This window comes from Cibotium barometz, chromosome 11 (genome assembly GCF_041138505.1).
Source record: "Cibotium barometz isolate CiBa-2024 chromosome 11, ASM4113850v1, whole genome shotgun sequence".
NCBI lineage: Eukaryota > Viridiplantae > Streptophyta > Polypodiopsida > Cyatheales > Cibotiaceae > Cibotium > Cibotium barometz.
The window spans coordinates 55,518,390-55,534,097 of record NC_141056.1 but is presented as its reverse complement, the minus strand read 5'-3'; the positions used below and the strand labels follow the sequence as shown (position 1 = coordinate 55,534,097).

Genomic DNA, 15,708 nt, shown 5'->3' with positions numbered 1-15,708 from the left:
GTGAGCTCGTGCATCTGGTCTTTCCCCATATCTATGGTGTCATCTGCTCATTTGGCAACATCTCAATGCCTTTTCTTCAATCAATGGCTTTGTTCTTGATGGTTCTCTCATTGATTGATTGATTTGACAAGAATTGGTAACTTTGGCCATTTTCTTCGAGAAGCATATACTATATTAAATACCCATTTTTTAGTCATACTTGTAAAGTCTTGGTCCTTGGAGGACTTTTGTGTATTGTGGAGTGATCGAAAAAGCCATATTCAAAATAAGGACAACTCTTAAATCTATCCAGTTTTAGTTTTAGTTTTTGAAATCTCTACTCTTTTTTGAGCACTGGTATCGTGCAATTGTGCACTCTTAGTAATTCAAGTTCCATAAGCTAATGCTAGAAAAAACCCATCTTTTAGTGTATTTTGAAACGATTAAAATTCAAAAAGACCAATTGAATTTACCCTTGTCTTTACAAACACCGATAAAATTTATAGGTTTTTAAAAACGAGCGAAATGTGCTGGGAACTTGGAAGGCTACGTGGCAAGGGAAAAAAGTGCAGGAGTGCGTGTTCAGTGACGTGGACCGCTCTTTTCTCCACAAAACGTGCAGTGTCTCGTACTTTTATAAGGAGCACATGCTCTCTCTCTCTCTTTCTCTCTCTCTCTCCGTTTCCATCGTTTTGCTCTCTTCCAGCGACTGCATACCACCACGCGCTTCCCTCTCTCTCTCTCTCTCTACGTCTCTGTGCAAGATGAGCAGCAGCAGCATCCCTGACGTAGTGCCCATTCCCTTGCTCACCCCCTATCGCATGGGATCCTTTCAACTCTCTCACAGGTAAAAAGGTGCTCCGAAAACGTGTGTGTGTGTTGGGGGGGGGGGGTGCTTTTCTTTCCTGGATCAGGGCTTTCTTTTTGTTGAGCAGCGAGGATTTTCTTCCTGCTCAGTTAGGGTTTCCTCTCTCTGCTTATTGAAGGGTTTTCTTACGTCATTTGCTGTGTGCAGAGTGGTGCTGGCTCCTCTTACTAGATGCAGGTCCTACAACAACGTGCCTCAGCCCCACGCAATTCTCTACTATACTCAGCGAACTTCGCCAGGCGGCCTCCTCATCGCCGAAGCTGCCGCCATCTCTGATACTGCTAATGGGTACTGATCGGTCATTCGTGCAAGTTTTTCATCATTTAAGCTCTCTTACTCATAAAATTTCCCCTCCTTTATGTTTTGAGCAGGTATCCCCATCTCCCAGGAGTGTGGAGCCAAGAGCAGGTAGAGGCATGGAAACCCATCGTGCAAGCGGTCCATGATAAAGGGGGCGTTTTCTTTCTTCAGCTATGGCATGGTGGGAGAGTTTCTAGTACCGGTATGTTTCCCGCCTTTTTTCTTGGTCGTGAAAAGCACATATCACTGGCTGGCTAGTTGTCCTTTATGCTGGGTACCTACCGTGTTCAAAATTTCCCTCCTGTTGTGGCCTTGCATTTCGGCATACTGGGACCAACGCTAGCAAATGCCCTGACGCCATTCATTGGATGAAAACGGTTGGTCACAAGGCTGCATGTCTATTATGATTGCTTTCCTGCAGGGTATAGACCTAGAGGGCTTTACCCGTGCTGACCTGATTTGGGATACCTAGAGGGAGTGATCCCTGCCACCCTGATGTAGGGCGTGGCATCACGTTCGCTGCACATCTGCATGGCCGCTAATAATTAGGATAGCAAGCCTTGAGAGAAGGCGGACAGTGCATGTGCCACGTGGTATTGATGATGTGGTGGTGATGACACATGGCAGGTCGTGGACCTGGCCGGCAGTAGTAAGACAAACTGACCAGTAGCATTGGTGCATATATAAACAAAGGTAGCCAAATTGTCAAAATCATCGGCATTTGCTCATCGCTAGTCTCAACAGAGTGTTTCTCTACAGACATGCCAGCCAGGAGGTGTTCAATAGGTCATTCGGATTGTGTGTTGACGTTTTCATTCTCAGTTGTAATCGTCCTTTTCTTGTACATAATAGAGATAGTAGTTTAGGATGCTTGTGTGTGCTTGTGTGATTCTGCTGTACTCTTCTCTGTTCCTCTTGCATGTAGACAGACTCTTGCATGTAGACACAGGTGTTTTACAATTGGTATTAGAGCCCGGTGAATTTGCAAATATTTTATTTCTTTTTTGGCACCCATGTGCGGCGTTGATTGCTTGGATAGGGTAGAGGCCCTAGGCTCCGGGTGTGGTACAAGTTTGTATGGATGTATTGGACGAGCCTCGTTCCCAAACCGGTAGGCATCATTCTACACCTGCATGTGGTTGGCATGGCGCGAGAGTGCCTCTCGTGTTATTGAGGGTCTACTTCGCGGTGTCCCTCTCCTACTAATTCTCCGGACGGTTCCCATTGGCTTTCACCGGCTCGATGTCGGGAGACTACGAGTTTGGTGATTCATCTTCCATGCCTTGTGAGGAGCAAACTCTATTATTGAAGCTTCTGAAGCCTCCCAAGCTCAGCGGGAAGATGGATGGAGAAGTTGTCACCAACTCGACCTGCGAGATGGTTGGTATGTTGGCGGTAACATATGGATCATATATTTCTCAGTTCCATTGGTGCGAATGGCTTTGGCTGGTGCCACCTTTTTTTGCTAGGAAGACCACCTTCAACACCACTTCGTGACTTGCTGGGATGACTACCGCAAGGCAGCCTTGAAGCAGATTATTACCAATGTGAATTGAAGAAACAATGGGAGTGTTTAGACTGATCAGGAAGGACGACTGACGACTTCGCCTGCGAGCTCTGCCTCTCCCCCCCCCCCCTGCTGCTTCTCGCCGTCGCGCCCCCCTCTCCCCCCCGCCAGTCCACCGCTTTCTCCTCCGTCCTCTCCCCCGCCTCCTTCATTGCGCCCTTCCTCGCCATCTCTCCCCCGCCTTCTGCCTCGCATCCTCCCCCGCCATCGCTCCCCCGCCTCGCTCCTCGTTTCCTCCCCCGCTTTCTTTCCCCCCACCTTCTCTTCCTCCGCCTCCTTCCACGCTGCCTCCGCTTGCTTCCTTCCCCCGACATCTCTTCCCCCGCCTCTCTACCCCCCTCGCCTCCTTCTCCTCCGCCTCTCTTCTCTCCCCCGCCACCTCTCCCCCCTCCGCCTTCTCCTCCGCTGCGCGTCTCTTCCCCTCTGCCTTCTCCCTCTCCTCCCTTTCCGTCTCGCCCCTCCCCCCACCGCTAGCTCCCCCCCGCCTCAGCTCCCCCCTCCCCCCCCCGCCCCGCCCCCGCTTTCCTGTAGCCCTCCGCCTCTCCTTTTCCTCGCAGGGCTGTGTCCCTCCCGTTGGTGACCCCGGTTTCTGGCCTTTTCCCTCTGGAGGACTCCATGGAAGCCGCTCCGACTACCCCTGCCGATTCCGGTCTCCGTCTGGAGTTCACAGCTGAAGATCTTCAGTTGTTTGTTTCCACAGTATCCGCTCTTGAGGCCTCCTCCTTGGTCTGCAAGATAGTGGGTAGCCGTCCGATGCGGAGAGAGCTTCGCGACCTTCTGCAAGGCAGCCTTGTTGGCGTGCCCGCCAAGATCGTCAGCGTAGATTTTTTGGGACGTGGCTACTACCAGGTGGATTTCGAGTCCCCCCAGGCAGCTCAGATGGTGCTGGCTCGGAGCCCCATTGCCCTCCGCTCATCCCGGGCGTTCCTGGCGCGAAGGACTCATGGTTTCGACCCCGCTTCTGACCCGCTAGCAGGCGCGACAGGTTTCCCCGTCACTATCTGCTTTCCTGGACTCCGTAGGGAGTACTTGCCCCTCTTGTCATCCATTGGCAAGGCGTTCGGGCAGGTGGTGGAGACGACTCAGACAGCGGCTTCAGTGATTGCTCGGGCAGCAGGACTCCCGGCCATTCGTGTTGTGGTTCCGTCACCGGAGTCCCTCCCGAAGACGATCCTCCTCCCTTGTCTTTCTGGAGGACATCTGATACAGCGCGTGGAGTATTCGGGCCTCCCCGGCCAGTGTTACACATGTCGGGAGATGGGCCATCTCGCATGCGCCTGTCCCCGCAAGGGGGTTTATCCTTCACGCTATGCCGCCTCTGGACCCCCTGCAGGAGACTCGAGGGGTGGCCATCCACCTCAGAGACCGGACATCCCTGGCTCGCCACAGCAAGCGCCATCATCTGACGAGCAGGCCCCGGCGGAGGATGCCGCGCAGACCCAGGAGGCTGGCGGATGGCAGGAGGTTCGCCGGCGGAAACGCACGGCCCGCAGGGACCGTCGCAGACGCCAGCAGGCAGCACAGGCTGGCGGACAGGCGACTCCGGTTGGCGTACAGGCACCTACCCGCACTTATGCTCCAGTCAGGGATAGGCGGCCAGCAGGTCCCACCCTGATGGACGAGGATTCAGACTCAGTGCCCGTTGAGGCCGCTGGTGGAGCCTCCCACGTGGAGACCCCGCTCTCGCCTCCCCCCGCGGGGGGCCCCGCCCCCTCCTTGGAGCAGATTCCTGAGGATCCCAGGCCGCACTCTGCGACCCCCGGCTCCCCTTCCCCTCACCCGGAGAGCACTCCTTCCACCCCCCCTCTCCCCCCCTAGCCCCCCCCCTCCCGCCTCCCCCGGCGGCCCCCCCTGACACCTATCCTCTGGCAGATGCGTCTCCATCCTCTCCTCGCTCTCCCCCCTTCTCGCCGCGAGCCCCCATCCCTCCCTCGGCCTCTCCAGGATACTTCGCCAGACCACCCACTGCCCCGGGGCAGCGCAGCTGGGTAGGCCAGAGTTCAGTCCAGCGGCTGTTCCACCGCCACTCCGGGCCGGTGGAGATGGCGATCCTTGCTTCGCCCGCCACAGAGTTCTCTCCAGCCTCCCCTGGGGGGCCCCCGCGAGTGATGGGGCTACCAGTGGATTATGGTTTTTTCAGGTGCCTCCAGCTGGATGCTGGCCCGTTCGAGACACTGGTCGCGCCCTTGCGAGTTTGCGTGGTGTGCCATCCCTCTCGTTCTCCTTCAATGGTGAGCAGCATGGTGGCTTTCTCCTTTCCTCTCAGTGTTGCCCCAGACACAGCATGGGATTGCAACTCTGTAGAGGAAGTTTTGCGCGATCAGATACTGGAGTTTTCTCACCACTTCAGTGACTTGGGGCTCACGGACCTATTGCAGACCCGATTACACTCAGCCCGCATGAGCTTGTTTGGTATAGGAGACTGGCGGGCGGATCCGGTCCACACCTCAGTTGAGGCGGTGCTACTGATTCTCCTCCATGCCGCCCCGAGGGTGCAGCCTACCTTTAGATACATATATGCAGAGGATTGGTCTCACGCCTATGCCCTGGACAGGGCGAAGGCGGAGTGGGGCTGGACACAGAGACAGGTCACCCTGTTTTTGGAGAGACTCCGCACCCGGACCCACAAAAGCAACACTCTTCGCTTCCCTCTCATCAACCAAGACAATTCAGCAGAGCAGCCTTGAGCACACATCTGGCATATCTCATGTACATGATTCCACAACTCAGTTCACATATACATCCACTATCCAATCTTTGTTTCCACCCTTTCAATCTGCCATACCCCTCCTCTCACAAGGGGCCAGATAACACAACTCTGCAGCAGACATAAGCCAATGGAAAGAAAGAAAGATGGACAAGTTCAGAGCTTACCAATTCAATGCGTGGTTCTGCACCCGAGAAACCGAATGTACGAGTCTGTACTTGCCAAAGACTGTCTGTACTTCCCTCCCTGCAACCACTTGACTGATGCATCAACTATGCTCTGATAAAATCCCACATGCAGCTGGAGATGCGCCGCCTTACTGTTCAGAACTGGTAGGTCAGTACCTGCTTGTACTTGTCCGTACAGGTCAGCAATACCTGACTGTACCTGCCCATACAGAACTGTACGGACAGTGCTACAGTCGCCTGAATTTGCCCGTTTAGGTGTTCGCCTGTTGTACCCGACTGTATTAGCTGGTACAGTTCTGCGCCTGCAATCACTCGCCTGTGTCAGCTGACGTACAGCCGCCTGTACCTGCTGTACGGTACCCTGTCTGCTTCACCTGCACCAGCCAGCAATAGAGCAACAATCACCTGAACCAGCGCCGCCTGTACCTGTACCTGCAGTAGCCACGTGGACTGTACAGCTTGCTGACACGTGCTCTGTACGGCCTGTCTCTGTACGGCTTGTTCACCACATGGCAAAATCAGCAGCCCACAACTATGCAGTCGACTCACGCTTCCCTCATGAAGCTTGCCCGTTTTTCCCAAAAGCAAGAGAGAGAAAGGGATGAGGGAGGCGTGTACCAAAAGTGGAGTTTCCTCCCTCCAAAAATATCCTAAGGCCCTTACTTTAATATTTATTAAAGTTCCTAAGGGCCACTTAGGCCTAGGGGCCACCCATGGTTAGAACATTTAAAATATTAATGTTCTTGGTCCCCCTTCACACTTGAAGATGTCCACACATCATTCTCTTTGTCCGGGCACCCCAAATATGAATCATTTAATATTTATTTTGCTCAGCAACCACCATGACCACACTTGTGCTGTTCCATTTTCACAGGGTCATGACACATTACCATGGATCAACCTGCTCATTGAGGAGGCCAACACCATGGTCTCCTTTGTCCTCAACCGCTAAAGACTTCGGCATGAGTTCAACAAGAGGTCCTGTCTCTCTCTCTACAAATATTCCGACACCCGGTTTGCCTACAACTTTCTCATGTTGGGCCGGTTGAAGGATTGTAGCGGTGCCTTGAGGGGGCTTTTCCTTAGCGATGAGTTTGTCGCCATGCAAGAGTCCCATACAAACACTGGCCAAGAGTGTAGGCTACGGGCGGATGACGCCTCTTGGTGGGAGCGTGTGAAGACCACAGATGCTATGGTGAGGCCCATAGTCCACCTATTGAGGATTGTAGACGCTATGCAACCATGCATAGGCAAGGTCTACGAGGCCATGGATCGCATGATGGAGAAGTTGAAAGACTTTGTGCCTGACGAAGACAGATACGAGGAGATCCATGCCTTGTGTCTAGGAAGGTGGAATTCCTACTACTCTCCATTGCATGCAGCAGCTTATGTGGTGGACCCAGAATTCCAAGGCAACAAGCAGGAGAGCGACCGGGAGGTGAGCGCTGGATGGAGGATCATCTTGGATCGTCTTGTGCCTGATGCATCGGTTAGGCGCAAGATCAAGGACCAGCTTTCGATGTACGGGTCATTTCATGGCTCCTATGGTTGTCATGATGCACAGGTTGACCGCTCCAAAGTTGATGCTGCTCTATGGTGGGAGGACTTTGGTTCAGATGGACCAGAGTTGCAGCAGCTTGCCATCCGCATACTTAGACAGGTCGTCAGCTCCTCTTGCTTATTGGAGCAACTTTGGAGTACCTACAACCACATTGCCTCTAGGAAGAGGAACTGACTCGGGGTAGAGCGTGCCAATGACCTTGTCTTTGTCAGCGCGAACTTGCGAATGCTTTGCAAGAGCGTGACCAAGAAGGCAGATTCCTTCACCGAGTGGGAGATGAGTCAACAAGAAGAGCAACAAGAGGATGAGGTGCAGGAGCAGCATGCCAGTGAGGATGAGACTGAGGATGAGCTTGATGCTTCTCTGGCACAAGCTACCCATAACCATGAGGCGAGCACTTCATGTGGATGATCATTCATGGATCATGATTCTTGAATCATGGGCCTTACTACTTAGCTCTAGCCTCTAGCCTCTAGTCTTCAGCACTTTTTTGTCATTGACTCAAGTCCGTCCATGTATTCTGCCTCCTTAAGGCTTAGTCCTGACTCTTGACTCTTGAGTCATGACTCATTTTGTATCTACTTAATTATTAATATGACTCAAAAGCTTATCATTTTAGTGTAAATTTGTGCTCATTTTGATGTACTTCCAAAGTAGAATAAGTGTAGAGTATAAAATTTTTTTTAAAAAAAGTATTTTTTGAGTGCCGTTCCCTCCTCCGTCCCCGTTCCCTACTTATGGCCGTCCCCCGTCCCGTCCCCGTCCCCCGTCCCTTGTGACTATGGATGCAATGAAGCAATTTGGGCGTGTGCTGCACCCGAGAAATGAAAAAGTTAAATGCACACACATGCATCTCCTTAACACTCATCCTTTGATTCTAAAGAAGCCGCCTCCTCATATTTCTTCTCCAAGGTCCTCGCATCATAGTCACAAGGGACGGGGGACGGTGACGGGGGACAGGGACGGGACGGGACGGGGGACGGCCATAAGTAGGGAACGGGGACGGTGGAGGGAACGGCACTCAAAAAATACTTTTTTTTTAAAAATTTTCTACTCTACACTTATTCTACTTTGGAAGTACATCAAAATGAGCACAACTTTACACTAAAATGGTAAGCTTTTGAGTCATATTAATAATTAAGTAGATACAAAATGAGTCATGACTCAAGAGTCAGGAGTCAGGACTAAGCCTTAAGGAGGCAGAATACATGGACGGACTCAAATGAGTCAATGACAGACAAGTGTATGGCGAGGCTCCTGTCTCCTCCTCCTGTGGCATGTCCTCTGTAATGACATAGGAGGATCCTGATGGAGAAAAGTAACATAGAGCTATGTATATAACCCTGTCTTGTGAGAGCTGTAAGCTGATCCACATGTATCTGGCCTCTGGATCCTCTGCTACCACTCTCAGTCTCCCCTGTAGCTCCTGTCTGAATAGGACTGCTACTCCCCCCGACCCTCTCGAGGTACCCTGGCGTGTGGTTCTCCTGTATGCTGACTCCCACTGGAATCCCTCTACTCGAGGTAGCCCTCTCTCTAGGCTCTGATGTGTCTCTGTTAGAAGTATGATGTCTCTCCCCACCATAACATGCTCCAGTCGTCCAGGCTGCACCCATAGTGAACCATTACAGTTCCATACTGCTATGTGTATCTCTGTCAGTGGCCTGGTCTGTGTCCCATAGGCCCCAAACCGCTAATCCATGGGCCGGCCATCAATGATGACCCGACCATCTCGATAGAAGGCCTTCTTGCCTTCTCTCCTCGTGTGTAAGACTCGTGGCATGCAAGTTCTCCTATGCTCAAGCTGCATCCTCGTGAGATCATCATCCAAGAAAATGGGAGCTCCCTCTAAACCCCGTAGTATGACCCTCTTCCTCATGAAGGTGACCCTCTCCGTCTCTCCTGCAAACTGTAGGATGAGGGCTCGCTTGCGTGTTGAGTCTTTCCCGGCTCTCCATGCTTTGGTGAAGGGGAGAGGGTGCTCTTCCTTGTAGCCGAGCTTCATGCATAGAAGTTGTCCATCTTTCTCGGGAGTGGAGTCGGGTGTCTCGGCTATACCTGTGACTCGAATGTTGAGGCGGCGGGCATGCCTCATCTTCTCCTCCTCAATGGTGGTGTGAATGATTTGGTGTTCTTCCCTTTGAGTCTCCTCCCTCACTTCTTTACGGATGTTCTTCTTCACCACCTTGACCCATCCTGACTGCTTGGCTTCGAGCTTTCCCTCCATGTCCTTTGTGATCTCCTTGGAGATCTCTTCTTTGATGGCCGTGAGAGTGTTGTCATTGATCTCCCCTTCTTCCTTCTCAGCATTCTTGATGGCTACCATTTCCACTTTCAATGCACTCACCTTCTCCTTGAGTGCCGTATTCTCTTGTTTGAGGTTCGTGACCCGTGCTTCGAGAGCTATGATGTGCCTGTGTAGTTTGTTTTCCACCTCATTGAGGTTGGAATCGGATGTCTTCTTGTTCTCCTTGATTAGTGCCTTCATTGCCATCTTGAGGGCCTCGAGTTTCTCTTGGAGACTCGGGGCCATTCCTCCAGATCACTCTGCAGTCCTTCCCACAGGCAGGGAGGAGAGAGAGAGAGAGAGTTATGTTGCTGCCTTGGGGGCTTGAGCAACGGTGGGTGGGGAAAAGGGGCGGCCCAAAGGCGAGATGGAGGCGAACTGGGGGAACTGGCGGGCAGAGGCGAACTGGGCAGACCAGAGGCGAACTGGCGGGCAGAGGGGCAGAGGCGAAATGGAGGCAGCCCAGAGGCGAGATGGAGGCGAACTGGGGGAACTGGCGGGCAGAGGCGAACTGGGCAGACCAGAGGCGAAATGGAGGCGAACTGGCGGGCAGAGGGGCAGAGGCGAACTGGGCAGACCAGAGGCGAAATGGCGGGCAAAGGGGCAGAGGTGAAATGGAGGCAGCCCAGAGGCGAGATGGAGGCGAACTGGGCAGACCAGAGGCGAAATGGAGGCGAACTGGCGGGCAGAGGGGCAGAGGCGAACTGGGCAGACCAGAGGCGAGAGAGTGTACTGAGGGCTGAACCCTAAAAACGGGCTCCTGCGGATGACGAGCAGAGAGATCCTTGCTGGCAAGTTATCATATAGAGAGGAATGTTGGAAAATTCAGTATATATCATATAGTACAAAAAGGTACTCTTCTACAGCCCTAGGCTGTGCCTCATACAAAAGGTGATAAACACCCAAAATCTGGTCCTAATGCTGTGATTTTGGTCCTAATGCTGGACCCTAAGGACCCATTCCCTAGAGGAATGAATGAATCTAACGATGAGCCTCTTTGCCTATTTATAAGCCTTTGGGCTCCTTGGGGAACTGGCCGACCAGCCGACTGGGTACCTAATCCCTAAATGAAGATGTGCCTACAGCCGCCTCAGCTGACAGCTCTTGTGTCCTTCTTTGGTTCAGCCGACAGCTCCTATACTCAGCCGACAGCATCTTTAGGTCATCTCCAAGTCCCCACTTCACACTGTGCTCCATGTCTTAGTCTTTAATCTGTTTTTCTTGGCTGCCCCTTTTGGATTAGCCCTGAGAATGTCCATGAGCATGTCATGCACATGACACCAGTACTGCAGCAGATACTTGAATCACCTCGGAGAGAGCACCCGCCAACTTGTTTCCTCGAAACAACATGTCACCACGAATAGCAAGGAACTTTGCTTGGCTCCGAATTCCCACACAAGTGTGCAGTGAACTCCAAGATGAGCTGTTGGACACACCGCGCTCATAATTCCCAACAGTGGATTGTGAACATATCACGTCCCAAAAGCCTCGAACTGTACCTGGCTGATGCAAGAGCTCGAGAAGATCCAGCAAGACGTAATGTACCACATGGTCGCTAACAGCACCTGATTTGCCACCACCACCCTCCCAGCCAAGGATAGTCGAGCTGTACTCCAATACAAAAGCTTCTTCCGAATGCTCAGAAGAAGCGGGGCAATCTGCTGCTCAGGTGACAAATCTAGGCCAATCTGGCATCCCAAATACCGCACTGCTGTGCCTGGAGGAATCCATCTAAAACCGGGGTCCGGGCTCCATGCCGGAGTGGGAGCACTACTGATCCAAAAGGCCATTGTCTTGCGCCAATTGATCAATGCTCCCGAAGCTGCACTAAAAACCTGGAGCGATTGCTCTGCCCGAAGAAGATTGGCCTCTTGGCCATGCAAAAATAAGCCCGTGTCGTATGCAAACTCAGCATCAAGCAGGTCCTCCCCCCGGACTGGGAGCTGAAGTCCTCTCAAACCAACCTCCTCTGCCGTCAAATACATGCTCATAGCCTCCGCAAAGAAGAGAAAAAGAAAAGGGGCGAGGGGACACCCCTGACGGACTGATCTGGTTAGCTCAAAACTCGGCCCCCGTCCTCCTGTCCAATGGGCATAGTTGGTTCTGTCCAACTTGTCATCCTTGTTCGTACAGGGGGGAGCCATATCCACAGCAACAAAGTACACAAATCTCAGCACTCCAAGACTCCTCTCGGGCACTCTCGGACGAAGCGAGGCACCAGGACCAATCAGCCCCTTCTCAAATATGAGAGAGAAAGAGTCTGGACAGCAGCAAAACAGGCCACCAAAACTCACCGAAAACACCCAACCAGACGGAGGGGAGGCCGGGGAAGAAGTAGAGATGTTGGGGCTGCTTTTCAGGATGCACCACACGTGAGAAAACACCTTCCACTACAGTCCACGCTGTAAAAGCAGCCTTCAGATCATACACGACTGCTGTAAATGCATGTAGAAGCAAAAACGCAGCCAATAGAAGCTTGCAAAAGATGCTTGGTAACCAAACACAGGAGCAGGGCAGCCTGAAGAGGAAAAACACAGATGTGAGAAGCCTCCGGGAGAAGGAAAACACAGCTATGATGAGGAAACACAGCCACTGTTTGATCTCCAGAAAACGCAGCTACCGGGTTAAACTCCAGAAAACGCAGCCACTGTCCAGAAAAACACTGCTACTGTTGTGAAATCCAGGAAACGCATCAAAGGGGGAGGATTAAACTCGCGGATGATGGCAGCTGGGTACCTCAGTGACTGATACCGTGATGGAGTATGCACAGGTGGAAGCGTAGACAAAACAAGAGAGAGAAGAGAGAGCAAAGGAGAGAGAGCTTGTGTACAAGATCACCTTTTATAATAGCAAGAAGCTTTACATGGCAATAGCAAGTAGTGTTGAACTTGTGCATGGATTGGATAACATCAAGTAAATATAAGAGACTCCTTTTATAGTAGGGGGAGTGAGTGTTGGAAGGTTGGCGATTTCGAGCTTGTGATCTATGGCTAGAAGGTGCCTTGGATTATCCCATAAGTGGAAGCATGGGAAGTTGAAGAGCCATATATAGGCTAGAGTGGCACCTTGTCATAATCATCTCCTCCGGCCAGCTCACCGGGAGATGGGAGCCCGGTGGAGGATGCTGCAGTGCTCATTGGGGGTGTTCGTGGAGCTCGATGGTGATGCATCTCCTACGTGCTTTAGCCTTCCGCTGTGCATTCTGACATGGTATTAGAGCCCGGGTGTGTGTGGTCCTGGGCGGCTCAGACGTGTGTGGTCCTGGGCGTTCCCCTCGCGCCTCGGTGGCTTGCGGAGCTCGAATCGAGGGAGGGTGTTGGAAGGTTGGCGATTCCGAGCTTGTGATCTATGGCTAGAAGGTGCCTTGGATTATCCCATAAGTGGAAGCACGGGAAGTTGAAGAGCCATATATAGGCTAGAGTGGCACCTTGTCATAATCATCTCCTCCGGCCGGTGTTTTGGGAGGCAGCTCACCGGGAGATGGGAGCTTGTTGGAGGGATGCTGCAGTGCCCATTGGGGGTGTTTGTGGAGCTTGATGGTGATGCGTCTCGTGCGTGCATTAGTCTTCCGCTGCGCATTCTGACAGTGAGTTGGTTGATTGCCTCTATAAACAGCCCGACAGCCTCACGACTTACTACACAAGGAGAAAATGGATAAATACCCAATAAATAGGGTAAGCCTCATAACATTGAGACGCACAATTCTAACAATACATACATACATTAGTATATATACATATACGTATATATACATACGTACATATATACATACGTATACATATGTTTCGAAGGTTTTGAATGGATGAATCTAGTTCAACGAAAGATCGTTTAAATATACGTATTTATATATGTATATATGTATATATATACATACGTATATATACATACATACACATACGTTTCGAAGGTTTCGAATGAACGAATCCAGTGCAACGAAGGGCAAGTTGTGGCTCATTAGAAGGTAGTTCTCTAAGCGTTTTTCAGCGGGACAGGAGAATCATCAATTTAGGATATGTGTGTAGCCAAGCGGAGTTACACAGTGACATGATTTTCTTTCAGTTTTGAGGTTTTTTAGACCAAGGGGAGTTGCACATGGACATGATTTTCCCTTGCAACTGCCTATTGGTAAGTTCCAAGGGCATGTTTGGACCAAGAGGGCAACGTCAACAAACCTCCAAAACCTAAAAAAGAAAGAAAGAAAATGAAATTTGAAATATGGGCAAAACTGCCGTATTGTAGAGGGTTTCGAGTATTTTTGAAACTGTTTCGAAGTTTTGAGGTTTCAGAAGTTAGAAACGGGTTTTTTTGTGACTATGGGTGTGCCATGTTTTTTCATGGACGGTTGCATAGATGGAAAGTGTTGGATCAAGCAAAAGTTGGTCTTCTGTGGGTTTCTTTGCAAGTCTTTGTGCTGATATTAGTGAGGCAGTGGAGATAAAGTGGTCTCGAAATGTTGGGTACCTTGGATGATCTTTGCTCGGATCTTTTCCTTTTATGGAAGGGCAATTTATATGGACACCGTGCAGCTGAGGACAGCTGCGATGCAAGTAGGGGAGACTGTGACACACCTACAAGCACTCAAGGCACAACCCCCAAGCATGGACCTGCTGGACATCAGATAGCAACCCTTGGGAGTAGGTGGACAAGGCATGTGCCATGGGGTAGTGATGACGTGGTGGTGATGACACGTGGTAGGTCGGACAGCAGTAAAACAGACTGACCAATAGGATTGGTGCATATATATATATATATATATATATATACGTGGGTAGCCAAATCGTCAGAATCATTTGCATCTGCTCAGCACTAGTGGAAGCAGAGCGTTTCTCTACACACAGGCTAGCCAGGAGGTGTTCCGCATATCACCATTGACACGCTAGCACATGGCGTTCTACAAGTTTTGAAAGTTTTAGACTTTTTATGAGAGTATAGACTAATCATAGCTGCCTGTTCTTTTTCTTTATTATGTATTATTACAGCTTACCAGCCCAACGGGCAAGCTCCAGTATCTTCTACCAACAAGAAGCTGTCGGGGAAGCTAATCAATCCATCAGGCCAAGGGTCTGGTGAATATTCCACACCAAGGCCTCTTCGCACTGAAGAGATTCCAAAAATTGTTGCAGATTATAGGGCAGCAGCCAGGAATGCAATCAAAGCAGGTAATCCTATGACATTTGAAGGTAAAATCAGGCAATTATACTACGAACGTAGACTTCATGCATGCTCGTCGTAAGCTTCAATGGGTTGTCATGTGTTGGTCATAACCTTGTGCTCTTTGTAATAGTTCTACCTTTTCTTGACTATGCATCACAGGCTTTGATGGTGTAGAGATACATGGTGCTCATGGGTACTTGCTGGATCAATTCATGAAGGATAGTGTCAATGATCGCACCGACATATATGGTGGTTCTTTAGAGAACAGGTGTAGGTTCACACTAGAAGTTGTAAAAGATGTTGTGGAGGAGGTTGGTGCACATCGTGTCGGTCTTCGTCTTTCCCCTTTCACGGATTACGCGGAAGCATATGATTCGGATCCAAAAGGGCTAGGAGTGTATATGGCCAATGCATTGAACAAGTACAACATCCTATATGCACATTTTGTGGAGCCAAGAATGAGGGACACTCCGATTCGGGAAAATGATGACAGTCTAATGCCTATGAGGGAAGCATTCAAGGGGACTTTCTTGGCTGCAGGAGGTTTTGATCGTGAGGATGGAAACAATGCCATCGAGTCAGGAAGGGCTGACCTAGTGGTGTATGGCCGCTGGTTCTTGTCAAACCCGGACTTACCCAAGAGATTTGCCTTAAATGCCCCCCTCAATCCATACAACCGAAGTACCTTCTACACACAAGATCCAGTGGTGGGCTACACAGATTACCCCTTCCTTGAAGAAATTAAACAGGAGACTTGCTCTAACATGTGAAGTGCTGTACAAACAAAAAGACAACATTTGAACTATTATTTACATAAAGAGAAAAGAGACAAACGTTAAAGTAACATTGGAAAGTACAGGCCTAATCAAGAACTTGGAAAATACAACCTATATTTTTGTATCCAATGATAACATTGGAAAGTACAGGCCTTTCAATTAAGAAGTCCAATTGAAAATGACACTACCTTTTAATTTTAAAAAAAAACATAGTTCATTTTTTAAAATTACGACTTAAAAATAACAAAATCAACACAACCAGCTATTTTATAGAGGGGCAACGGGGAAACACGCGTGGGAATGCCCTCCACCCCGCATTCT

At 50.5% G+C, this 15,708-nt stretch overlaps 1 protein-coding gene across 1 annotated transcript; it reads left to right on the top strand.

Annotated features, from left to right (window-relative positions):
• The first annotated feature begins 670 nt into the window (after positions 1–670).
• LOC147634350 (putative 12-oxophytodienoate reductase 11) lies at positions 671–15,457 on the top strand. Its single transcript, XM_086805496.1, has 5 exons — positions 671–826; positions 995–1,135; positions 1,219–1,349; positions 14,437–14,616; positions 14,771–15,457. The coding sequence occupies exons 1-5, from the start codon at positions 744–746 to the stop codon at positions 15,379–15,381; spliced, it is 1,146 nt and encodes a 381-aa protein (XP_086661622.1). The 5' UTR covers positions 671–743; the 3' UTR covers positions 15,382–15,457.
• The last annotated feature ends 251 nt before the right edge of the window (positions 15,458–15,708 follow it).

Bases quoted from the DNA above. Each gene is read 5' to 3' on its own strand.
- LOC147634350 (XM_086805496.1), top strand. From the start codon at position 744: ATGAGCAGCAGCAGCATCCCTGACGTAGTGCCCATTCCCTTGCTCACC. The intron at 827-994 runs GTAAAAAGGTGC...TGCTGTGTGCAG, and splicing joins TCCTTTCAACTCTCTCACAG to AGTGGTGCTGGCTCCTCTTA. The intron at 14,617-14,770 runs GTAATCCTATGA...TATGCATCACAG, and splicing joins CAGGAATGCAATCAAAGCAG to GCTTTGATGGTGTAGAGATA.